This window comes from Platichthys flesus, chromosome 8 (genome assembly GCF_949316205.1).
Source record: "Platichthys flesus chromosome 8, fPlaFle2.1, whole genome shotgun sequence".
NCBI classification, from domain to species: domain Eukaryota; kingdom Metazoa; phylum Chordata; class Actinopteri; order Pleuronectiformes; family Pleuronectidae; genus Platichthys; species Platichthys flesus.
In genome coordinates this window covers 9,145,598-9,171,847 of record NC_084952.1, presented here as the reverse complement: position 1 = coordinate 9,171,847, position 26,250 = coordinate 9,145,598, and the positions used below count along the sequence as shown (strand labels likewise).

The 26,250-nt window shown below is 40.1% G+C and overlaps 1 protein-coding gene across 4 annotated transcripts in view; it reads left to right on the top strand.

Annotated features, from left to right (window-relative positions):
* The window catches only part of fgf13a (fibroblast growth factor 13a), a 90,521-nt gene extending 73,189 nt beyond the window's left edge, over positions 1 to 17,332 (top strand). For all 4 annotated transcript variants that reach the window (XM_062394499.1, XM_062394501.1, XM_062394498.1 and 1 more), the window contains 3 exons: positions 1,630 to 1,733; positions 12,139 to 12,337; positions 15,319 to 17,332. In XM_062394499.1, coding sequence (XP_062250483.1) covers positions 1,630 to 1,733; positions 12,139 to 12,337; positions 15,319 to 15,455 — 440 coding nt within the window. In that variant the 3' untranslated portion in view covers positions 15,456 to 17,332. The remainder of the gene's footprint in view (positions 1 to 1,629; positions 1,734 to 12,138; positions 12,338 to 15,318) is intronic.
* The last annotated feature ends 8,918 nt before the right edge of the window (positions 17,333 to 26,250 follow it).

Here is a 26,250-nt window from a genome sequence, read left to right as displayed (position 1 = left end):
TTTGCGAATGTGTTTGACCATACTGTATATTGGAATATAATTGACAACAGTGGTGGGAAACAGATATTCAGTGCGTGGCCTGTTCCCAGAGGATCTGCAGATAAACATATGGGATATCTGTCTGTTTTGACAAAATTCTGCTTTTATTGGTAACATTTAAGTTATTATTCACTGACTAATACAATATTTCAAACATCTCATTTGGCACATGAGATCAAACAATGGTGTATATTGAAAAATATCTTTCTCGTGGCATGTGAGGAACCAAAAAACAGAAACCGATGTAACGATGGACAGAGAAGGATGAAAAGACAGAGGGGGAGGCGAGTGGCAGAGAGAAAGCGAACTCAGTGGTTCTGCCTTTCCGCTGAACCCAGATTCTGCAGCAAATGTCCGTTTACTCCACCGAGTAAATACATTAACCATTCCTATGGCCGTTGTTTACAATGAAAGCCCAGAGAGAAGCTGGTCCGCAGTGTTAAAGTTAAAAGGGCAGATGAATCAAAAAGCCACTATAGTGCACTTTGCTCAAAGAGGTCTGCAGATAGGATTCTACTAAGTGGTCGACAAGCGGACCTATAATAGTAAAGGCAGAGTGACTCACAGCTTCACTAATGTGAGGATTGACTTCCGTTTCTCCTCTTAAAAGTCTAGAGGAAGGCTGTGATGTCCTGTCCTGTGGGTATTTAGTGAGTGTCCAACAGGCAGAACCATACGCCAGAAGTTTTCTTTTTGAGATTATCAGGTGGACGCTCATGTGCTTCCCTCTATTCAGCCTGTGCCTTGCCTGCCAGTATCTCATGAAACACATACACACACATACAAACACACATACAAACACACACACACACACACACACACAAACACACACACAGATACACACACAAACAATACAGACCGACATTAATTAGATAAAGGTTTACTTAACGGACCAACTGGGCTTTTGTTGGCTCTGTTGTTAACAGACTGGTTTACTTGTGTGTGTGTGTGTGTGTGTGTGTGCGCATGTAATGCTCCATTACAGAGTGACCACTGGTAGGACATTTAGACAGCAAGGTTGTCACATAACATTAATTTCATTATTATAAATACTAAACAATTTGTTTTCTTATTTTAGTTCATTTACTTTTCAATTGTTTTACCTAATGTGTTTGCAAAACACAGGTTTAACTGAACAGAGCCGATAACGTCAGTTGCCGCGTGTCAATACATCAAATTGAGAGCGACAGCAGCATCTCAACAGTTCGTCTGTTTTTGTGTAATTTCTGATTTTGTTCATTCGTCACCACCCCCGGGAGAGAGCAGCTGAGTCCCTGAGCTTATGTCTTACCTCTATTTGTGGTTTGGGTTGATGACTCACTCTTACATTCCGACAGGGACAAGGAACACTTCCACCTTCACCTCACAAGGTGATTACAACAGTTGACCAGGCAGAGGACTGTTGAGCTTGAATTTCTTTCAGTAACATTTGTCCTGTTCTGGTTTGTGCAGTGCCAGTGTGTGTACTATGTTACAAACTGCTCAAATGCTACATCTATCAAGTATCTATAACACACATGTGTAAGTGTGTTGAATGAAGATGAAGATGTACCATGTTTATACTAACTCTCTGCTCTTCATCTCTTTCAGCCACGTTCAACCTTATTCCAGTGGGGCTGCGAGTGGTGGCCATCCAGGGGGTGCAGACCAAACTCTATCTGGCTATGAACAGTGAGGGCTTCCTGTACACATCAGTAAGTACAAAGTATGTCTGAGTGCTTGTGTGTGTATAAGATGAGGTCCTGGAGTCGGTCTACTCCAGCAGAACGTTGGGTCGTTGGATATGACAGATATATAAGTTACTTTGTTGACATAAGTGATTGGAAGAAACAAGGGTATAACATGAATGCTTTGGAGCTTTAGCCAATGCCTTGGTAGTTGAAATACAGATCAGTATTTGACTGCTGTGTTTTATTAATATCAATATGATATATGAATTACCGCAAACAAATCCAAGTAGCCCATAAATTAAGAAATTGAAATCAAACATTATTCATTACACATCAACCTTAATTATCATTATTTATACTCAAACCTGGACATTAAATCTCAGTGAGTTTTTTCATATTTCTGGGCTAACTTCCAAACTTGCAAAGTTGACGTCCAACATTAAGTTACTAAATATGCCAAGGGAAACTTGCAAATCAGCTGAAACAGCTGAGCTGTCTTGCTACTGCTAAAATACAATTTGTTTTGTACTATGCATATCACTAGTGTGACCTGCAAATATAGGTTTCTGGAAGAGCCAAAGAAGAAACGAAAATCCTGCGAGACAGAGAGAAGACATATGTACTTAAAAGAAAAGGCAGAAATGTTAGTCTTTATATTTTATTGGTTCGTTTAATTTAAATAAATGGATTTTAAACACAGACACACCATATTAAACCTGATGAAACACCTGCATCTTTTTTTCTGATATATTTCGTTGTGAATAAAAAAGTTCAAGTATTGTGTAAGCGGGTGGAGCAGTGGGGTGGAGCAGTGGCATATCTGACCATGGCAGCTGACTATTAGTCTCTGATGGAATGTGCAAGTGTATGAATTATTCAGTTCCAGGCCGAGCAAGGTTTCTGTTCGTCTTCCTTCCAAATCCCACCTCTGCATTGTGTGGCAGCGAAGACTGACAGGCTGGTTGGATGTGCACCCAGAGGGCGTGCACACACGCAGTCACTGTTGACAGACATCCCTCATAGTCGAATTTGTAAAGATCGTTCCGTGTGGTAAAGGTTTCAGTTGGCAGATTCGCTGATGATTGATAGAAACAAGCTGAGAAACAGCCAAGAAAACCTAATGATTAATGATCTAGTAGCTTTTCTGCTGCTGACAAATGATCTGTTACATTCTTTGACAGTAATGTGATGAACGCTGAAGGAAACTGGCCCTCTGGTCTAAATCTCTCTCTCCCCTGAGAAAACAAACACCCAAATGCATTAATAAATAGGGTTTATGTGCCAGCTCTCGCCAAGCCTGACTTCACTCAGATACACTTAATGTCAAGGAGTTGCAAATGGTTTATTTGGTAAAAGAAGCTCCGCCCTTTGGGGAGCTCTCAATCCAACCCGAGGAACAAGGATTCGGGTGAAAGAACTAAAGAACTCCTCAATGAGCAAAATAACCAGGAACATTAGACATTAGCAAAGCATAATTATGACAAATAATAGACAATAAATACAAGATCATCATTGTGATAACTGACATCAAGCAGCATGATATTAGCAGAATATAAAATAAATAATTTATATATTAAATGTCACAAAAACATGGAAGAAGTAAAATGCTGCTCATCGAGTGTGACGTACTGTATCAAATCTCTTCAAATTTATGCTTGGGAACAACAATGCCACTCAATATGATATTTGTGTCACCAAAAGAATGAAAACATAATCACAGCAGCCGTTGTGATCATTGTATGTTTTGCCTATAATTACGTTTTAAAGAGTGCTAGCATTTGTTTGACAACATATCCATGTGGGTTGCCTGAGCTTAGAAGGCATGTGGGGAAATATACAGGAATAATTGACATACAATGTACTGTTTAAACACCTTCCAACACACACACAGTCATGCACTGTATTTAACATGGTTCCCCGGCAGGACACAGCTCCCAGTGACTGATTTTAAAGATATGAACTTGGCTGTCAAGTAATTAAGCACATGCAGCAAGCTGTAGTATTAATTTAATGAAGAGGGATCCTGCTGGCAAAGGCTGCACAAGGAACTGCAGTAGAAGTACCAGCCTTTTTCTAAACATCCTTTTCATACTAAGGTTTGAGTAAATGGAAATGCCAAAGAGTGAAATAGGTTTCAGTCTTGCTTTTGTCTGTTGCAGTTCACTGAAGCAGCTGTTTGCCGTCTTCAGTGACATCTTAATGCACAGTGCAACAGGAAAGTCATCTATTTTGAAACTGTTGGAGTTTGTCAGTGCTCCCTTTCACGTTGGAAATGAGAGTATTCTAAACTGAAAAACGTATTCATGTTCATCTCTGTGATAGTTTCTCAGCTGCTTTTGTAAATTGCCTTCTCATGTGCAACGTGTGGTGTGCCCCAAGGTTCCTTCTCAGGTCCCATTCTCTTTGCTTTTTATATTGTTCCACTCAAACTGATAATAAGACCTTCCAATTTTTGTGGGCCAAGTGAATTTCAAGATGTGACAGAAAATAGTTTGTTCTACCTGGAAGCCAATGCATTTTAGTTTGTGGTTTCTAAACTTCTTAAAGTCAATCCTGTGGGACTTGACTATTGTGTTGTCGAGGTAGACACCATTAAAAACAACTTTAGATTGCCTTTGTTTAGTTTACGTTACATTTGTGTACCAGCTTATAATGTTCTTTGATTTAAGGCACTTTCATGTCTTTCAAGATGAACTAAAACCGATTGCTATACTATACTATGTTAATAAGTAAATCAATGTTTGTGACAATATATTTTTTACTTAAACTATATTTTATATCTGTAAAATATTTTAGCATTCTTATATTTGATTCAAAGAATTGAAACCGCAATTTAAAAACCAATACAATCAGAAGGCATGATCAGAAACTTCTTGCGATCATTACAATTTGAGTATGATCTTATTTTCATCTAAAAATGTATTTCTCTAATTTATGTATTTATTCTCAGTTTGTTTTTCATGTTTGTTTTTTAATCAGCATATAAACTGCAATCCCAGAAGAATACTACCAGCGCACACTATAATATGTAATAGCATGCGGCATTGCTGAATACTAGCCTCCATGTGAAATACTGTGTGGTGTGGAATTGGAGGAGTGCAGTAGGGGGATGGGTTACAGAGCCTTTAGTTTCAGCTAAATCAGAGAGGGAATTGAATTGAATGTGTAGCTGGCTGCCTTGTAGTGTAGTGTACTGTCTTGCTGCTATGGCAAAGTTCTGCCGTGAAACCACACATTTAACAAGCCAATAGCAGGTCAGTGTTGGAAGGAGATTCCCAATCAAAGTGGAGAGACAACAGATGATGTATTGTGGGTTGGGGGGATGGAGTGCTGCTGCCAGGAACTGAGTGTCTTGGATTATTGCACACATGTCTGCATAAGCACATGGATGAATGGGATTAATATATAGAATTCCTATGATTCACATGCTAAATCTAATCTCTTTAGATATTTTGAGAAATATTGTTCATACTAAATTATAAATATGCGTAGGTTTAGAGCTACATTACATTGCATGTCATTTAGCTGATGCTTTTATCAGAAGCGTTTTCCAATCAGTGCATTCAACATCTATGAGAAGCAATTCAGGGTTCAAGCCATCGGCCTTCTGGTTGGAGGACGACCGCTCTACCCCTCAGCCACAGCCAGATTTAAACTATGGTCATACATTTTCCTGTGCTAGAATTAATCTGAGTGGTTTAGAGCACTACAGAGGAAACACTGAGTCACCTTATATGCATCTGGTGCATGTGCATCAGCTTGAACATATACAGTACCTTGTTCAATGTGACAGAGCAGAGAACATAAACCAAGAAAAAGAGAGGGAGAGAAAAAGAGTGAGAAAAAGAATGCACATGTGTGGGGGAGGCACAATGCACCACTGAAAATATATTCATCTTTCAGTATCAATGTGTGGGAGAGGAAGAACCAATTAATATGTATTAATATATACTATTCGCTGTTTTCCTGTTCGCCCGACGACTTCTACAGAGGATATGGAGGAAGTGTGCATCAGAACTACAGAAGCATGTTCTACTCCAGACAAGATATATTTACATTTGAGAGGAAGAAAGTAATATATTTCTACTGAACCTGACGAACATATATTATAGCATTTGTTTGCATAAAGTGAGACCTTCCACAGTCCATACATCCGTCCCATTCCTGTGAATGTGATATCTCAAGAGTGACTCCCTTCAAATTTGGTACACATATTCACTTGGACTTCATTTTGGCAGCCAAGGGTCAAAGGTTAAGGCGGACTCACAAAGTATGTTTGTGTTGTTATTGAACATGATGTCTTAAGATCAGCTTGAGGGAATTTCTTCAAATTTAGTACAACGTTCACTTGACTAAGAATTAATGTGATCAGGTATCAGCGGTCAAAGTTCAAAGAGCAAAGAGCAAAGTGAACCTTATATAAACATGGAATAAAAGTATGTAGAAATATTCACTGGTTGGTGGAGACCCACAACCGGAGTGCCTTGATTTTAGTTTGATATATTTTCATATCAGTGGGTTTATTTTTAGGTCCGGAGCTAAGTAGTGTCCATATATCAAACGTGGTGCCTTTGAAGTGGTGTTATTAATTTCCTCGTCGGTCATATTTGAATTAGTGTGAGTCAGTGAGGCTCCAGTCGAGTCTCGCCAGACTGCTGTGTTCGAGTGTAAAATGGAGAGTTCAGGGCCCTCGGGTGAAAACATTCACCAGGCTAGCGATGAGATTTACAATCTCTTTGTACGTAAAATACTGCCCCTGTTAAAATCCCTGCAATAGTCAGATTCTTCATTACATCACTTCCTAAAAGGAACTCTGGATATGTATTAAGTACTGTTTGGAAAAAGTATAGTGAAAAAAAGATAACCTGGATAATGCAAACAGGTAGACAAAAGAATAATGATGAAGTAAAAGTTAAAGGCTGCTAAGATAAGCAGCCACACCTACATTAAGCATTTCCCCGCTAATTTTGTTTGGATGTTGGCATAATTTATACTTCAAAAGGAGGCTTCTGGAATATATTTTAATGATTAAATGTTAATTTATTGTATATTTAAAAGATCAAATATGATACAGACGGAAAAAACACTGTTAACTATGTAGTTGGCTCACAGCCATAGCTTTTCAACCAGCACAATGCTTCTGGTAAATAACCACTGCTGTCGGGTTTCACTCCACTGAGCTGTGTCATTAACTAGTTTGTGGTGTTTGTACGTGTGTGTGTGTGTGTGTGTGTGTATGTGTTTGTGTTTGTGTTTGTGTTTGTGTTTATGTTTGTGTGAGGGTCTTTTCCACTAGCTTAAACCTGTCCAATTTATTCCCAAACAAATGAATACCGTGAGCGTACTTTATCTTTAGCTCAAGAAAAATAAGGTGCTTTTTAATCCACTTCTACTCTACTGGAAAAGGCAGACATTGAAAAGCTGGATTTAGCTTGATTTCTCTTCCCCACCCAGCCATAGGATTAGCTTTGTAAGTCTCCCAAGATTGATTTAGCTTGTAAAGACACAAGAACAGCCATCAACCCTGATATCCAATTGGCCAAATTGGTGTTGTTCAAGTTTCGACGTGGCCGTTGAATACACAAAGGGCAGCATTGATTTGGTTATCAAAGGTAAAATCTGTCCAATATTTTCACAGACGAGATCCATTATGCTAGTATTTCTCCTCCTGTTGATTGACCTTATTCAGCTGCAATTACTGAGAATGCTGTTGAGAGTTCATCTTAATCAATAGTGTTTACTCAACATTAGTCTATCTTACGGTTTCCCTCATCACTCTTGAAATGTCTAATTGTGTGAAAAGAGTACAACAAGGTTTCTCAGTATAGGAAGTGTGTGTCTGTGCATGTGTGTCTGGCCTTTTTAAATTCATGGATAATACAAATGACAGGTAAACCTTCTTAAGTACGTTAAGTGCATCACTTGCATCATCCTTTACATGTTTCGTCCATAAAAGGCTGTTGTTGGATCATAAAGAGCTCAGGAAATACCACTGTAAATTCAGTAGAGATTCACCCTGGCTGCAAAACACAAGAACCTCCTCCATCTGTCTTTGCAAATGAGATTAAAATTCACTTAATCCGACAGTTATGATTATTTTTGTAGTATGTACGAGTATATATACAAGTGCAGTAAAAATATGCTGCACTGAACACTTACATTTTCAAAAGAACACAAGGATCACTATGTCCAGGAAGGAAAGTTTTTCTTGGGCAAACTACTACTTCATTATACGTTCAATTTAAAACTAAGATAAATTGAGATAATTTTAGGATATCAAACTAGAAAAATAATTAAGTCTCCTCTGTATATAGTTTTCACTAAGATAAATATTATACAGTGGAATCCTTGATTCTTGTATGGCTGCTCCAACATAGAACGGCATAAACTTAATGTCGCTTTGGGACTGTATGAGGTTACAAAATGGGAGATGGAACAGAAAATGAGACCCTAAAGTTTTGAATCCTCTCTCCTCTTCTGCACTTATTTGCTCCTATAAAACGTTTATGAAGTTAAACAGAAACACTGCCATATCACCACATGGATGCTTTAGAAAAGAGGAGAGAATAAGGAAAGACAAATGTGAATTTCCTCATAGCTACAGAAACAAGGGGCATGCATGCAGCTCATCAAAGTCTTTATTGCATAGAAAATACCAGAGCTTTCCATCTCATTTTCTTTTAACCCAATTAGTTCTGTACAGCTCATAACAGCAGTATGTGTAGTGTACACAATGTTGTGTTTTTATCCTTTTTTTTACTTTTTAGAAATACGCTTGCCTAGACATTATGTAGGTAAGACTGCCAGCTGTGCATCATTTGAACAAGAACAGGTCTCAGTTGCATATTTCAAGCAAAAGTCCATGTAGTGTAATGGGATCATTAAAAGTCAATTTAGCCAAACCATCCCAGAGAAATGAGGAAGGGAGATGACAACGCAGATATTATTTCTTTGCAGATAATCTCCTGCATTTTCTATTTCTAAAGTGATTTCCTCTCTCTCCATCTGGCACTGGAGTCATGATTAAAGTAATGTGTGTTGTTTTCATTGGGAGATTCATGTCAGAGAACAATAGATATGCTATTGACTGAAGAAGACACAACTGGAACTCATTCAAAAGAATCTGTATGTGTCTGTCTATCACAGCCCTGTTAGACACAAAATGGGGATCCCCTGCCATTTTGGCCCCTCCTTGTGTCAGTCTGAGCGCGGCTGTCGTCCACAGACCAAGTCCAATGCAGCAGTTTCTCGCCAGCAGCCTCTCCTCCATTTTGGCTCTGAATGTGCCTGTATCTCTATGTGTCTGTTTATCAATCACTCTTATTTTTTGTCCAAGGTAAGTGAAACCAGCCAAATCCACATAAGCTCATTATTATAGGTAAAACAGAACTCCTGGCTCCGGAGCTGGATCAACATCTGAGCAGCAGTTGTACAGCTTCTGGCTGCTGCATATCTGAGATGGATGCTCACCAGCTTTTTCTAAATCTGCTGCTTATCAGCCTTAACAAGAAAATGTCTAAACTTGAAATATCATTCACATATGAAGAAGGATGCATGAGATTGTCTGGATCACAACAAATGTCATCCAGACAATCAGACGGGAGGCAGCGCCTGGGTAGAGCACGAAGGGGGCAGGACAGAACGTTATTTATATTTTTGTTTACAGCACATCTACACTGGTGTTAGCTCTTATCCCCAAAAGTTCTGGAATTTTGTTTTCTTTCGCAGCTGACATTTCGTATGCCTGTTCTACTTTCATGGCACCTCTTTTTTATCCTGAGATATTTGTACAACCATTATCTACAAATGGTTTGGCAGGACATTTTCCAGAAAATGTCCGGAGCAATCAACACACACAGCCCCTCCAGAAAATGTTTGAAAACTGTCCAAACTTCAGTGCATGTCTGAAAGCAGCATAACACATAAGAAATGACATGTAATGTAATGGTATCTCAACACTAAAAAGTCTACATTACCTTCATACTGATCTGGAAGGACAATGCCAAGGTGCCTGTGGGAGGGGCCAAAGCAGTCTAAATTTCTTAAGGAATCTTTTTTTATTTTAATGAACACAGAAAAGCTTTGCATAACTTTAACAACTCTGTCGTTGTGACAGCAATATTGTTGCAGTCTGCTGGGGCAGAATCACCAGACCTGGCAATGCAAGCAAGCTGAATATGGTGATAAAAAAAACACCGGGGCTGTCCTGGAACTGCTCTGGAGCTGTTAACAGTCTGTGAAAAGATCTTGAATACTCTCCAAGATTTAGTTGTTAAACAGAAGAAATCTTTCAGTGATGGCTGAAGGGATTTTCAGAATCTCTTAAACAGGTCCCATACCAATACCTGCAAAAGACTACAGATCATAAAGTCAGATGTATGTCCTCAGGGGCTAAGTGTTCATCACATAACAATAAATTAGTGTTAGATAGAAGAGATAACATTTCAAGCTTGATTTGTCTTAATCACATCGATGCCGCCTTACAATGGTTCAGCCATTACATCAAAACCAGTCAACTGATTTAATGTTGTCGATTTTCTTTGTCCATGAGCTTTATTTGACCAAGGAAGGCATTTTGCAGAGTAAGGACTTTGGATTTTGTCCTCTTATACTTTAATGGGCTGCCCTTGCTACAGCTACTACAGAAAGCAGTCAATTAAACAGGACAATTATATCAGTATTGTTTTAAAATATATATATTTGACACAATAACAACCTATACTCCTCAAGGCAAGAGATAATTTGTGTCTGGTTCTAGATCAGTGAGAGAGGATGATGAAAGAGGATGGTAAACTGGTCTGTCACAGCAAGTAGGTCTCGGGTTTGGGTGTGACATTATGTGTGTATACAAGGTTGCCCTTTAAACCAGTTCAACAAGTGGACATTGTCTAGGCCATTTTTGTTCACTGTTTTACATCACGTGGCTTTTGAAGGTTTTATCTGCACTGTATTGTGCATTTCGACAATAGATCAAAGGACATCATCACCAGACATAAACCTCATTCAGCCTTTGAAGTCCTCTTAGCACTGCACATGAAGAGTAAATGAAAAAAGAAAAAAAGGCTGGCTGTTATGGATGACTCCCAGTCTGTTAGTGGCATGTTGTTTGTCATGCGCTCACAGGGAGTGTTTGGCCCGTGGACACATCATCACTCACTATTGACACCCAGCGGAGTGATCGGTTATTTTTGCTGTGTTAGGACTGATCCTGGATACACGTTCAATCTGAAAGAGACATTCATCTGTCTTGTAAGAAAGCTCACGTTGTAATCGTTAGACCCACTGGTTATTTCAACTGTGTGAAATGGTTTGCCATGATGGTGCCAGCATATACTGTGATTTTTAGTTGCAAACACAGAGTCTTTAGAAGAAAGTTATGGCAAAAAAAGTTAGCGCTCCCCAACCTCACCTGTTTCTAGCACCCTCTCCCTTATACACTTTCCCTCGGTCTCTGTCTTTCTCCAAGGGAATTGTATTCTTACGGATTAGACTGTTATGCAGACTCGCTGCCCAAGCAGCTCTGCAAATTGGACAAATTGGACAAACACCCACACACACTTGCACACCCAAGGACGTACACGTATATACAAGTCCCACAGTCCCAACTTGGGAGTGTGCACGCACACACACACAAAACCATACCTCGGGGGAAATAAACCCCAGCCACACTATGGTAGAATTAATAGCAAAAATCCTATATGGGATTGTAAACAGAGAAACATTACACTCTTACACAGCACAGAGTCTGGAAAATTAACAGCAAAGTCAACTCTCTAAAAAGTTTTTTTATAATTTTGTTGAATAAAAAGATTAGCAAAGTACCCCAATAACATCCAAACACAGGTGGAGACACTTCTGTGCACTACCAGGGTGCACACAGATTGTACAAAAAACTATGAAAGCCACTTAGTGACAGTATTTCGATAATGTGATTTAAAAGGTATTGCGTGTTACAGTCAGTAAAATGCCCACAGTAAATTATCACGTCCAACATATTCATAACTACTGTGGATAACACTCGGAAAGATGATGAACTGCGAATGCATAATTAACAGCTAGGAACTAAATGAGAATGTACTCTTCATCTGGCCTGCATGTTTTATTAATGCTCATCTGTATCTGTCATATTGCTGTTATCTATGCTATAATGTGCTGCATTATTCACCATGGTAAATGGAATGAATAGATTTGGAAAATTCTCAAGGGACTAAACTCTTTTAGCAGGAATTGCATCGTGAGATGGCCCCTCTGCCCTTTATGTGGGCGAGCGTGCGCTGGACGTGCAGAGCGATGTACCGTCATTAAGTTGCCCTCTCAAGTAATGAACGGCTGTTTCTCTTCATAACAGGATGTCAGAGACCTGTGATTTCTCGTGAATTGCTGTTCAACAACTACTATACACTGGATCTGCTTCTCCCTTTCCCCCCAGGAACACTTTACACCGGAGTGCAAATTCAAGGAGTCGGTGTTCGAGAACTATTATGTGACATACTCCTCCATGATATACCGGCAGCAGCAGTCGGGCAGGGGCTGGTACCTCGGTCTGAACAAGGAGGGAGAAATCATGAAGGGGAACCATGTCAAGAAAAACAAGCCAGCAGCCCACTTCCTTCCCAAACCTCTAAAGGGTAAGCCTATCCATATTGTCATGCACACTTTAATGTTCAACATCATGGGTCAGTTGATCAACAATGTGTTGTTCATCCACGTGGGAAATGAAAAGCTTACTTGTTTTAAATTGCTTGAAGAACATCTACGTGTATGGCACCTCTCAATCATCCTGAGATATGTGTGTTCTTTTTTCTTTACTGTGGTGCACGAAGAAAACAATTGCTAAATAGAGAAGTTCACATTCTGGCTCATGTTTCAGCTATGAACAGCTGACCGATGTGTTTCTGAAGCTATCCGACCATCCAGCAACCAGATATGCAATAATACTCACAACTTGAGAAGAGTGATATCCAAGGCCTCAGGGATAAAGTTTCCGCAGCTACATTATCTTTTTTGGGAATGTTTTTTTGGATTAATCAGCAATGTCATTTGTCTTTCTGGCAAAAGGGTATTTTTCCCCAATAAGAACCAGTTTCTGACGACAAGCTTTTGTGTGCTTTAAAGGCTAAATTAGCTTATTTCTAGTTGACTCTCTGCCATTGAGCAGTCTCCTTTAAGATCCTGGCGTATATGTAATTAGTGGCTTCCTCCAACTGGTCTCACTCCGCTGCAGATACAGAACAGAATCAGGCCTGGGCCATCATGTGTGACCAAAAGCAGCCGGAACAATGTATTTAAATGCTGTGAATAGTAGCAGGATTTATTTTCTAATCAGTGAAGCCAAAGAGACACGCTTCCACCGAAACCCTGTGTGTGATAGTACCGCTGGAAAGAAACCAGGGTGGAGCGACGAAGAAATGCTTCTTAAGACGACTTTCATCCTCAAAAAGAAACAGATTTACCTGTCGACACATTTTCAGTGTTTTCACTTCAGTGGGATAATATAAGAGATTTTATTCCTTCCGTTCACTAAGTAAGAAATGAAAGGCTTGAAGTGCAAAATACTCCATGACAAAAATGACATAGGGCATTTTTTTAGATAGCTGATTGCTCACTACAGTTTGGATCTGTGACATGAGGCTCTTTTTATAGCGTCTCCGTGTTCTTTTGTGTGTGCCTTGCGTGACTTGCCTACTAGAAATTCTGGTTGCATACTTAAACCTATTAGTTTGGTGAAAAATCTGATACAGAATGTTCTCAATTAGGTAAAATGGTCAAAGTAGAAATCATTTGGTGTCTTAAAGGTATTCTTCCCACAATTGAATATGTTGAATAGACAATTTAATTAATCTCGCTTTTAGATGTCTTATGAAAAAGAAAAAAAAAATGAATTTTGACTAGAGATGCATCTGGATAATCTTATGATTTACAAAACAGTACAGTATTATATAACTTTGTGGTAAGGTTGACTTTTGGCAAACACGCTCCTCTGTAAAGATGTTTTTTTTATTTTATTTTAAATGGATAACATTCCACAAAACATCTATTTAAAGACTTGCCAGATACATCTTCACGGCAAAGACAGTAGAGGTTGTAGATTTAATACATCTGCAACTATCTGAGCGGCTTCGCTTGTATATAATCATAGCATCGATTTCACTAGTGAGTTCAATTCTCATTTTCTTCTATTTGTCAACGTAATGCTGCCCCTTCTTGCTAGCCCCTCCAGCCAGCATGTGATTAAGAATCCATCTGCCCTGCGAGAACACTATAATAGCTTTTCACGTTCATTTAACAGACAGTCCAGGGGTTCTCAAACACACTTAGGAGCAACAGCTAAAGAGTAATTGCCTCACTTTATGCTGAGAGCAAACTGAGAAAGAGAATAACAAGGATAGATATAGGCTTGATGACACGTTCATTCTAACAGACAGCGAAAAACCTTGCCCTCAACTTCCTTGTATCCAAAGGCAGATATATAGTATTTGAGGTCCAACTGCAAAAGAGAACATTTTATGAAATAGATGTGTTTACTGTAACACTCAAATATGTAAGTCAAGTTTGCGGCAAGTGGTTTGTAATGCACTTTGTTAGGCAAAGAGAGAGAGGATGAGAAATAAAGGAGAATTTGTTCCAGCAGCTCATAAAGATTCAGAGGCACTGGTGCTACAGGGCACCAATTAAGAAGCTGTCTCTGCATTGGCAGTGGCATTGCCTGCAGCCATTACTCACTGCTCCTCTGGTTCCAGTCCAGTGAGTCTGAGCCCACAGCGTCTCGTTCTGTCTTCCTCTGGATGGAGCAAGTTCAGCTCACATCAGTCAAACAAAAACATGAAAATCCTCTTACGATTCTTCCAGAAAGTCTTGATGCAAGACACAAAGAGCTCAGGAAAGTGTGTATCCCGTTAAGTGGTGTCTTTCTCAGACAGCACAATGAGACCAGTTTGGAGGAATGTTAAAAAGACTAGATGGCTGGTTGTTGCTGGGGATTATTTATACAATTGAAAAGTAGTTGTTCTGTTGTTGTGGAGGTGATACCTTGACCCTGGGATCAGTCCCCAACCATCGCAACTTTGCAACACTCTAACTAACAAGACTGTTACCAATCACCAGCAGTCTCTTGATGTGTAAACACTAGGACGGTCTCTGGGTTGCAGCTCAGGAGAACATTCTGGGCTAACTGAAGTGTCTAAAAGACTCTGTTTGCTGTTTCAGCCACAGATTCCCTGAGGAAGGAACATCAAATAGCATTCTAGGCAGAAGGATGTTGACAACATCCTGAAACCAAAGACTCACAACCTCAGATTACTGATATTTCTTCTGAAAAGCAACTGCTGAGATGCAGATTGGACCAGCGCTGCATACACAGCAAAGCACTAGCAACTCCTGAATTTATAATGCTGTGCTGTAAAATGCAGGACTTTTTTTTTTACTTCAGCACCAAGTATCTGCTGGGATCTCTTGATTCAGCAGATTGAAGGGAACTATAGGTCAAACAAATATATACCATGGCAGGACCTTCTCTAATAACCAAAGTAGACGACCACTTCATTACCACAATTCTTGTTATTGTTATGGTTTGCCTGTCTGTCTGATTCACACTTCTCTGTTTCCACAGTGGCAATGTACAGAGAACCATCCCTCCATGACTTGACAGAGTTCTCCCGCTCAGGCAGTGGCACGCCCACTAAGAGTCGGAGTGCCTCGGCCGTACTCAACGGGGGCAAAGCTGTAAGCCAGCACGAGTCCACGTAGCCCGGTCGCCGAATCAAGGCCTGTGGCCGAACCATGAAAACCTTACCTCCAGCAGAGCGTGACTCCAAGCAGACTTCTCTCACCGATCAGCGGTTCAGGACTAGCTACAACAAACAACACACAAAGACCCACACACCATCTATATATTAAAAAAAAATTATTAAAAAACTTGTCAACCATTGTTTCTCTCTCAAAAATACTATCAATATTTATGAAACTTAAAAGGCACATAAACCATTCTGGACTTTGAAAACAATTGTAAACTTTTCTTTTGGGCCTTGAGATCATTTATTATCTTGATCACTCTTTTGGTGATGATTGCATACCAGTTAGCTCATGTTTATCTCACAATGTTTTGTCTTAATTTCTCACGTGGACAATAACTTTTCTTAGGTCATTTAGACAACAAGCACTTGTGCGTCTGTCAGACAGGGACAGGAAGTTAGACGTGTAGGCATTCAGGGCAACCAGTAATGGTGCTGGTGTACAAAGGCTGCAGTGGTACAGTACAAGCCCTGATCTCTGTCTCTTCCCTGCTTCTGTGAATACAAAGCCTATAAACTCCCCGGCTTGGCACAGCCTGGAGTTGCTGGGGACTGTGGCCAGCCAGACGGTAGCTCTCCTGCATCCTAGTGCACACGCTCCGAGACTGAGCTCTCTAGCATGGGAAAACAAAGCCTATGTCCAGCTGACCCGAAATATAAAAAGGGGCAGTGTGGCTCTCTTGCCGTTTTTTTTTTCCAGAGACACCACAGCTGCACCTTGTTTATTTGCTAATTTTCTGAATTAGCCAAGAGCTTTTTATTTGATAACTGGTTTTTGTCTTTGTCCCCTGTTGTTCTCTCCCCTTACCATTGTTCAGTATTTGTATTTTTTGTCACCGTTGGATCATTGAAAGAAATTCCAGCAAACCAAAGACAGAACGTAAGAGTGTCCCTTTAAGCCACTGAAAACCGAGTCAGGATAAAGGCCAAGCTGGAATTTTATTTTCACTGTACATTTTTAACGAAAGAAAGCAAAGATTTTGTGGGGCAAAAAGGAACAATGGTAAAAAAAAAAAGAGGAAGTGATTTTAAACACTTAAAAGTTGGCAGCGTGCTTGATGTCGTGCTTTTTGCTGATGTGCTCAATGGCCGCGGTCTTAAACAATTAATATATGTCCCCATTCCCTCTGTTACCTCTGTGTCCACAATGTCTCCGTCTTTTGTCCTCGTGATCTGTTTCCTCCCCCTCTGTGCTTGTGTCATGCTTCAACCCGCCCCGCCATCCTTTTTTGTCGACTTCTCTTGACAGTTCACCATAGGAATATGGTGCAACAAGCCCCGTCCCAGGATGCTTGTTATGTGTTTGAGTATCTTATTGTGGTGACAATATTTTCTATATTAAAAAAAATGAATACTGTGGACTTTTAGGTGGCTTAACATTTTATAGGACACGTCATATTTGTAATAGTGAAAAAAATGAAGATAAAAAAACTAAAAACAAAAATGAACATCTTCCCTTTCTTGCACAGGGCATGTACAAACACAATTATGTACAAAAAGGACCCTTTTTATGGGCTATGTACTCTTCCCTTCAGCTACATAACTTCTTTCTGGTACATGCTTCTGGGAGGTTTTCTTTTCTTGGTTTCCTCCGGAGATGGTTTGTATTAGGTGAACCTATCTGTTGCATGGGAGAAGGCAGGGGAATTCTGGTCTAGAGCTGCATGATGTAGGCTATGTGTATTAACCCATGTTGGATCATGTGTTCCAAGCTACCAGGCTAAATCTGATGAAACAACATATACAGACGGGCATTGTGGCTGTCTGATAACTTCCAGTTGTTTATTATTTGTTGTATACACAAAAATGCACTGAATAAAATGTTTATATTAAGATATACTTTTAAAATGTGTCAGAGTGTCTTCTTTGGCCTTTTCAGATGCACAACAAACATCACAATTATATTGGAGACTGGGTTTTGGGAAGTAGATGTTAGTTGGCAAGATCTGCAATAATTGGTGGTGTAGAGCGGTGAATCATCTACGCTGAATTCTACTTTCCCTCTAGAGGAAACTCCTGAACATAGACTCATACCCGCCATCTTTTTCGATCTGTGGATGCCAACATATCGAGGAGGGATTTAACCTTAATTGCCTCAGAGTCGAGGCTAGTGCACAGGCTTACAGGGCTCACTCTATCTAATAAATCAATCTCTTCTGGATTTGAAGAGCTAAAGGGTAGAATGCTTGGATATTGCATCAGCTGCTGTGGTTCTTCCCGGCATGTACATGATGGTTGCCTTGGCTCAGCGACATCTCAACGAGGTCACCCTTGAGATTGGTTTTAGTAAAGATATTTGAAATATTCTCTTCCCAAAGAAAGACATTGTGAACAAACACAGAAGCTAAAAATGTAAGATTCCTTCCCAGTGAGGAGAACTGCAGGCTGTAGTGTGCAACATCAAACATGTCTTTACCTAATTAGCAAAGTACAAAAAAAACAACACTCCTGTTTGATGGGTTCAATTGGAACCGTTCTGCGCAATAGGATCTTAATGCGTGCGGGGAGGACATGACAGGAGGCGGTAATTACCTGGCCAGTCTGTCACAGCTAAAAGAAGTTGGGAGAAAGAGATCTGAATGATGACATGACATTGTGTTAACCTTTCAGGCTTTGTTAATAAGGTCAGCCCTCTTCCTCACCCTTTCGGTCATCTTTAATGAGGGACTTTGCTGATGATCACTTTGCCCTGATTGTATACCACAGTGCACGTCAGAAAAGATGCTGCTGCAGGGTGTCAAAATGTGATGCAGAGAAAAATGTATAAATATACATAAATATATTCCTTAGGGTGATAACAAGATACTTTCACTTTTATCATCATAAAATTGGTTATATACTATATACTATAAAGTAAAAGATCATTTCAATGGAAACATTAATGTATCTTTCATATTCTACAAACAAATGAATCAGATGACAACAGTTTTTTAGCTTTACATTAATTACCAGCCTATAGTCCTTAAGCCAAACTGGCACATTCTAATTAATGAAGCACTGGATAGTACCGCATATTTTTCTATATAATTAACAGAAATTATGAAAATAAGCCGCAAGTCTATATGCATTTCCTTCCTTTTCTCAGAGAGCCTCATTCAGCTCAGACTGACTCGTCTTCCCTCATCAGCAGCAAAACACTGCGACTGCACAGTCTCTTTAGAGAACTAGAATGTTTTTGTTCAGAGTGCTGCTAATGTACAGTGGTTATCATCTGCTGCATTAAGCACCATTAAAAGAGAAAATAGACGGTGGTCCTGAATGTTATTTGACAAACTCAAATGTGGAGTGAATTCATTTTAGTAATCTTACACTGGTCTTAAGATATGAGTCATTTCATTATACAATTGTGAATGAGCACTAGAGATGTTGGCTGGTCACTGCAGAACGTTGTACAACTCTCCAATAAACTTGCTTCTAATCCGTGGAGCGTGAGATAGAGAAGGCTTCCATTTGGTCTTTCAGAGACTGCCTCATTGCGCCTATTGCCGGCAGAGACAGGGGAACTAATAGGCCTCAGTAATATAGGCTACTTCATCGTTCATGTAGTTTGACATCCCCCTGCTCCCTTCATTTCCTCTTGCTCGTTTCTGGACTCTATTCATTAGCATGGAACAGTCACATTTATTAGCTGAGGCTGCCTGGCGATGGTGATGCGAGGAGCAGCTTCACTCCCTCGGTAGGGTCTCTTTCTCTCTTTCGCTCTCTTACCCTCTCACTTTCCTTCACTCACTGACCAATCAGTTATTCTGCCCCTCGCCTGGACAGACTAATGAGTTTTTGAGGGGGCGCCGAAAAAAAGCAGAGGAAAAACCAGAGGATGGGGGTCTCACACACACACACACACACACATCAAGTAAGGCTATAGCGATTTTGAGATTTGAGAGTGATATATAATCTTTCGGGAATCATACAGAGCGGCTGGAGCTGTGATATATGTGAGCGCTGTGTACCTGTGAATGCTGTAACTCATTACCCTTCATCATCCTGACTAGCTTCATATCTTTCTCCCACCCGGTCTGCCTTCCTGTCACTCCATCTCCTTTACAAATTCAATTTACTGCGCCACATTATTTTCATGCACAGAAATGGCATCAATCAACAGCTTCACATGGCAAACTGAATATCAAGGCTCACAGAATGATCTTTTCACTTTTGACACAACTTCACAATTTTTATTTATCTATAATCCTATTAACATAATTTATTCATTAACACTCAACATATCAGGAATTAAATAAAACATGACCATAAAATGATATTATAAATAAATTATGGACATTGAGAAAGTAAAAAATAACAATTTACAACCCCTGCGTCGTTATAAATATTAGACTGACACAAAGGTAAAGCTGAAAACTAGACTAAATGCCAACTAAATACTCTTTCCAGGTTTTGTACTAATTTAAATACAGATGTTACAAATGCGTCTTGTTGCCTGTCAGGATTCTGCGCTTTGTGTTGTCACAAGCGTTATGTTGTTGAGAAAAAAGGTTTCCTCCTGCCAGTCAAGAAGTCATTGCATGAAATGATGCTAATTATGAAACAAGCTGGAATGATTTGCTCCATTTTGCATTTATTGTACAGCCAGTTAAGTGCAGCTTCCAAGAAGTACTGACGCTTTTAAAACCTCAGAGGGAAGATAAAGACAACTGAATTTAATTGAATGGCTGATGCAGAAACCTCCCACGAGGAGCAGCTGCAGCTCTCATTTACTCCTCTCGTATCCGTTAGTTGTAGGCAACTTAGCAATCGTTTACTCTGTCATCAGCTTACTGCAGTCAAAGACTAAAGCTGACAGTTTTCATGTCTTTGGCTCATGTAGAAGAAGAAAAATGATGGGGACGAGAAACTGATGAAATTGAAAGAAATGCACCGCTGCTAACCCCGCTGCACCCTGTTGTACGCCCATGTGCTCTCTGCAAACCCAGGCTCCAGATAGAGTTTACTGCCATTTGTCCCTGTTACAACCTCCCTTCCCTCATCCTCCCCCCGTGGCCCCGGTTGGCACAGGAAAGGCGATGGCTTCATTCTCAACAGATTACCCTGAGCAGAGAGTGTCTCTCACCTCTGCTTATCATCGCCAGCAGCACGTCACAGCACCAGGGACAGGCAGAAAAGATGGGAAAGACGCACAGCCAGAGAATGCACATTGATAACATCCACCACAAATAGCATCAGATGTTGCTGCGTCCCCCATTAGAGGTGCAGTACAGCTGGGGGGGCACCTCCCGCTTATTGTTCAGTCTATAGTTGGATTGCTTGTGTATTGTTTATCAGAGGAGATAGCTTGACCTACTTGTGTTTACAGGAAATAAACTAAAAAGGTGACAATTCAGAACAAGGAATTAGTTTGTGTTGTGTGTTGGCTCAGTACAGCAGAACATGACACTAAATTTGAAATGTATACAGTTACAGAACTGACTCTAAGCCTTGATTTGAGAGTATAAACATCTGAATAGAAAGTGTTGCCCTTTCCCCTGCATAATAATGACCATTGATTTATTGAGGTCTGTAACCTATAAGCAATTAACATTGGTCTCAGGTGAACTGATCACGAGAAGACAGGAAGCATTTCAGATCAGATCAATAAGACCACAATCTGTGGCTGTACCCTGTGGTCTGGGCACTTTGGGTACTATGGCATTCATTAATAGGACACTATGAAAGTGGGAAAGAGAGCAGTGATGAGATGAAACAAAACTCAAGCCTCCGTACATGTGACACACACTCAACCAGGTGAGCCATCAGACGCCTCAGCCTAATTCTTTTAGTAGTGTTGACGTAAGTGAGCCCTTTTAATTACATTGTTTTATTTGTGACTGTACCGCCACAATAGCATGTTTTTTTTTAGTTTTGGTTTCCAATTTCATCCATCCATTATCTATATGCTGCTTGTCCTTTGAGGGTACACTCTGGACAGGTCGGCAACATAACCTGTCAATGTAAATGTTGATATTGTGGTGGTGGCAGAGAACCTTGTTGCTGTGAGGTAATAGTGCTAATCACCACTGACTCGTACTGTCTGAGTTTTTACAGCACAGTGCACTGACTCTCTCTCTGTTACTCACTCACTGACACGCTCACTCACACACATCGATGCCAGAGCCGTCTGTAAGACTGGCTAAGAACAACAGGGCTTTCGGTCAAAAACAAATTACGTATGTGTTTATTGCAAGTCGAACGGGGAAGTGAGATCAGATCACAAGTGGTCACTCGTGACGTATTTGGAGACACATTCTGATGTGGTGTGAAATGACGCACTTGGCACTGGACAGTCATGGTCAGATAATTATTATGTACTGTATCTTGGGCGATCTGATCACAGTGGAAACATCACCCATGATGCGTGTTAATGTCAAGTATGAACAGGACCTGAGACATCAGTGGACGCCTGTGAAGTAGTCTCCATTGTCACTTCTTGTTAGTTTCTGGGACTTCTTGACCCCAGCATTGTTTTCAGCCAAGTAAAGTCAGGCTTAATTAGATTGAGGTGAAATGATGCACTTGCTCAGTCAAAAACCTTCCACAGTTTCACAGTAATTAACTTTTCAGGTGCCTTGTTAGTAAATTGAAGAAAATTGGCATGCTACATTGGTTCGCTTCTCCAATATAGCCTTTGTTTAAAATCTCACAAATGCAGCCTTTCAAGCAGCTCTGTCAGGATGTACATAAGCTGTATATGTACATGTTGATACAGGTGTAATTTACCACTGTAGCTATCTGAAAATAACATGCTATAATTTGTCCCTTGGGGAATCCTGAAAAAATGCCAGTCCATGCTGAGATATGGAATTCATCCTCTGGGGACCATGAATGCTTGAAAGGAATGTATAGTCAAACCATCCAAAGTGGTGGACCGGCACATCTGACCGACCACCCTTGTTTTCTCAAGATAGCTGAATTGCATCTTGTGGAAACTTTGAATTACACTATCACATTGCTTTATCTCAATAGATTTAGACCATATGTTTAAACAAACAACACAAAAACTGCTATTTCATTTCTCACACCTTTCATGTCAGATTGTGTACACCTACATATTCTGAATGTTTTTACTGGGACCAGTAATCATGTCAAATATTTGATAAAGAGCGGGAATGTAATCAGACTGAAGGAGAAAAATAATTAGTTGACGCAGCACCACAAAAGCCTGAAAAGGGTTTGACCAACCAATGATTGAGCACATATCCCTGTCTCAGCCAGGAAGGTCAGATTAACATTTGTATAATCCAGCAACCCATTACTTTAATGAATAATTCCCAGTTAATAACATATAAGAGCAGCTTTGAATGGGAATTATGGATAATGTAAGGAGGAAAGGATGAATGTTTTCTCTGTTGTGTATGGCAGCTGCTCTCACCATTGTTTTTATTATTCCTTCCAAACCTCCGTGTGGCCCTGGGGTAAAAAAAAGGACACCAGCTGCGATCATATTCTCATGTAAACTCTGGACAAGCTCAGGAGTTTTCCATGTGGGAGGTTACAGTAACTTTAGCATCTAACCGTACATGTTTTATCCAACTACTGTGATCTTGATGTAGTCTGCTCCAGTTACAGTAAAGTCCACAGTCCAATTCACTTCAATATGATTATAAAAAGAGATGTTCCAATATCATCAGAGAGTTTAAAACAATGACCTGAACAAGTGTGTCCATTATCTCTGTTGCTTTAGGACTCATTGTAATTATCGGGTCGTTTAAATGCAGTTTTCAAAGTGTGCTGCTGTTCTTCTCTCATCGTTGACATTTCCAACGTGACTTATTGTCCTGATTGGTGACATTTTAGCTAAATTGCTAAAATGTGCAACCTCATATTGGCTATAAGAACACACAACACAAAGCGTGTAGTGACATAATACAGTATATATGACATAACTGAAGAAAATGGTTTTGTGGGTAATCAGTAAAAGGTACATGTTGCTTTGCACAATAAATTACAATATTACCTAGTGGCTGCATGGTATTCTGGTCTATTGACATTTAAATCTGGAGAGAGTAGCATCTCTGATTCATTAATGATGCAGCTCTTCCTGGAGGATTATTAAATGTCAGTGAAAGATTTTTATCCGGTAAGATCCTCTTCCACTTTGAATCTGAGGCACTGACACCAAAGTCCGATGTTTACTGCAGAGACGTTTTTCTTTTGTGCCAAAGAATTGTCATTGTTACTCGTTTCAAGTATTTTAAAGTGGTAAAATTATCTGTGATGGGAATGTGAATTATGCTGCATATATTAAAATGACACAAAAATATAATGTGTGAGAGCTGATTATTTGGCTGTAAAAATACAACAACCTGTTAATTGGTAGAGAAAGATAAATCTAAAATATGTTTTCCACTCACTTTGCATATCACAGAAATAAGATCAGCTTTGTTAACTTTTTATCTTTGACATAAGGTTGTTTTTTAGACTGTTTCCCACATATTCAGTATAAAACAGTCATATCACTTTGAGAAAAACAATAATGCATCGGTACACTGAGTCTGGGACTTTATGGCTGTGAGTCTTACGTAAGAGAATAGTATCAGACCCAGTTCATCTGCTTTCATATTGTGGGTTCAAGTAGCACCTACGGTCTGAGGTCACACCCTCCCTCCACGCCAAACGACAGAGAGATGTTACATAATTGTCTTGATTTCTTGATTTAACTATTTCATTTGTCGACACACCGTTTCAATAATTTCTTTTCAGATGCTTTTGTCCTTTTTTGTTAGATACTATTAACTTGTCTCACGTTAGACCCACCAACCAGATTTCTACATTCCCAGTTCATCGTTGTGCGAATTCTCCACAGTATAGTACCAAATTTAAATGTCATTAAAATAATCTTACAGACAGGGACATTAACAATTCATTTCAATTGAAATTGGATTCATTTAAGAGATGCCCAAACCACCAGCATGGAGTGTTATGCAACGGCAGAGCATTTCACAAAACGCCTCCATTTTTTGGTTTTCCTACCTCTTTACCCTTTCCAACTGGATTTGCTTCAGTACTTTCAACCTCAACATATTCAAATCTCAGCCCTGCAAAGCAAAGTCATTCCCTCAGGACAAGAGACAACAATTGGTGTACTACTCGTTTTGCCTGTGCCTGACAAATATACACACTATCTCGGGCATTATGAATCACCCATTCCTATTTCCCATCATCAGCCACTCAACCACTTTTTAGCATTATCTTTGTCATTTGCAGCCGAAATGAATGATTTCCCCTCCATCCTGCCCGTCTACAATCTCATCGTCATCAACCACCCATTTATTCTCTTGTTGTTCTCTCTCCCTCCGTCCCTTCCTCCCATTCGTCTCACTCCTCGTTTCCATGTGCAGGAGGGAATCCCAACTCTTTCCTCACTGCAGTGGATGAACTCAGGCATCACGTAACAGGGAGCGGACGAGCCAGACAACCAGCACTCACCTCTGTTAGCATGCAGTCAGGCAATCAGGCAGGCAGGGAGAGGCCGGCAGGGGCCACATCCAATATTCATGAAGCCTCTGCAGCATAAATGCATTCTTGCCCTGTCCTGCTACAGTACAGCAGACAACACTAAACAGCTGGGTGGGGAAACCTTTTTGCCTCCTGTCTACCATCCTGCACCATCCTCTCCTGCACCAACCCCCCCCCCCCCCCCCCCCCCAACCAAAATAGGAGCTGGAACATACAGTACACTAGACTCGTAGGGATACAATAAACAGAGAGAGCCAGAGGGAACATTAATGAGAACTCATATCACTGCCTGTCGAAAGAAGAAAATGTGTTTATCCGAGATATCTACGGAATATCTGATTAAAAATCCATGACTGGTGTGTGTCATAATGTTTTGATATTACGTGGAAATACATATCAGTGATAAACAGCGAGATGAAAAAGGAATATGGAAAAGATGCAGTCTACGATGTCTGTTCTTGTCAAAACATGAGCGGCTTTAATATCCTGCTGGATGGACTGCCACAAGCCGAGGTCCAGGAACGAATCAATATCACCGCCCTGATCTTATTGGTTGGATGCAGTGATTTACTGGTCTGATATTTGAGGAAAGCAATTTGCTCTGCTGAGAAAACATGACGGTTTGTGAGAGCGGTTTCCTCCTCGACATATGCATACGAGTAACACCCCCACACAAAGAAATGGCCTTGACATGGAGCATGAGATTGTTAGTGTACAGAAGATGAAGAAAGGGCTTTAAGACTTGTGTGAGCGAGAGTAAATAAGCGAGGGGAGAAGAGAGATTATAAAATGATCACAGTAAAAAAAAAAGGGGGCAAAACGTCAAGCTGCCTGCAGGGAAGCCCTAATAATTGACCGTTTTGTGACACTTTTTTCTTTCAAACACTCACCATCTTCAGATAAAAAAAAATGAAAATTACCAAACTCACACCTGTGACAAGCCTAGATTTAGTTGTACAAATCAAGAATAAGATTATAATCTCAGCCAAAGAGGTTAATGTTTTCAGTCATCTGCTTGTTTGTTGGTTGGTGTGTCTGTAATCAAGATTAAAATAAATCTACTGGACGGATTACAACAAAACTGATGGAACCATGCAGTCTGGGCCATGGAAGAAACCAGTACGTTTGAGTGCAGATCTGGATCAGGGGATGAAAGGTTTTTTTTAACAATTTCCGAGGGAATAATTCATGGATTCTGAAAAACAAGCTGGGGAACTGACACATATAAGTATGCAGACAGGTCTGTGCTCTAAGTGCTATTCTAGTTTTTATTGTAATAATGGGAATGCACTGGAGCAGGAAGC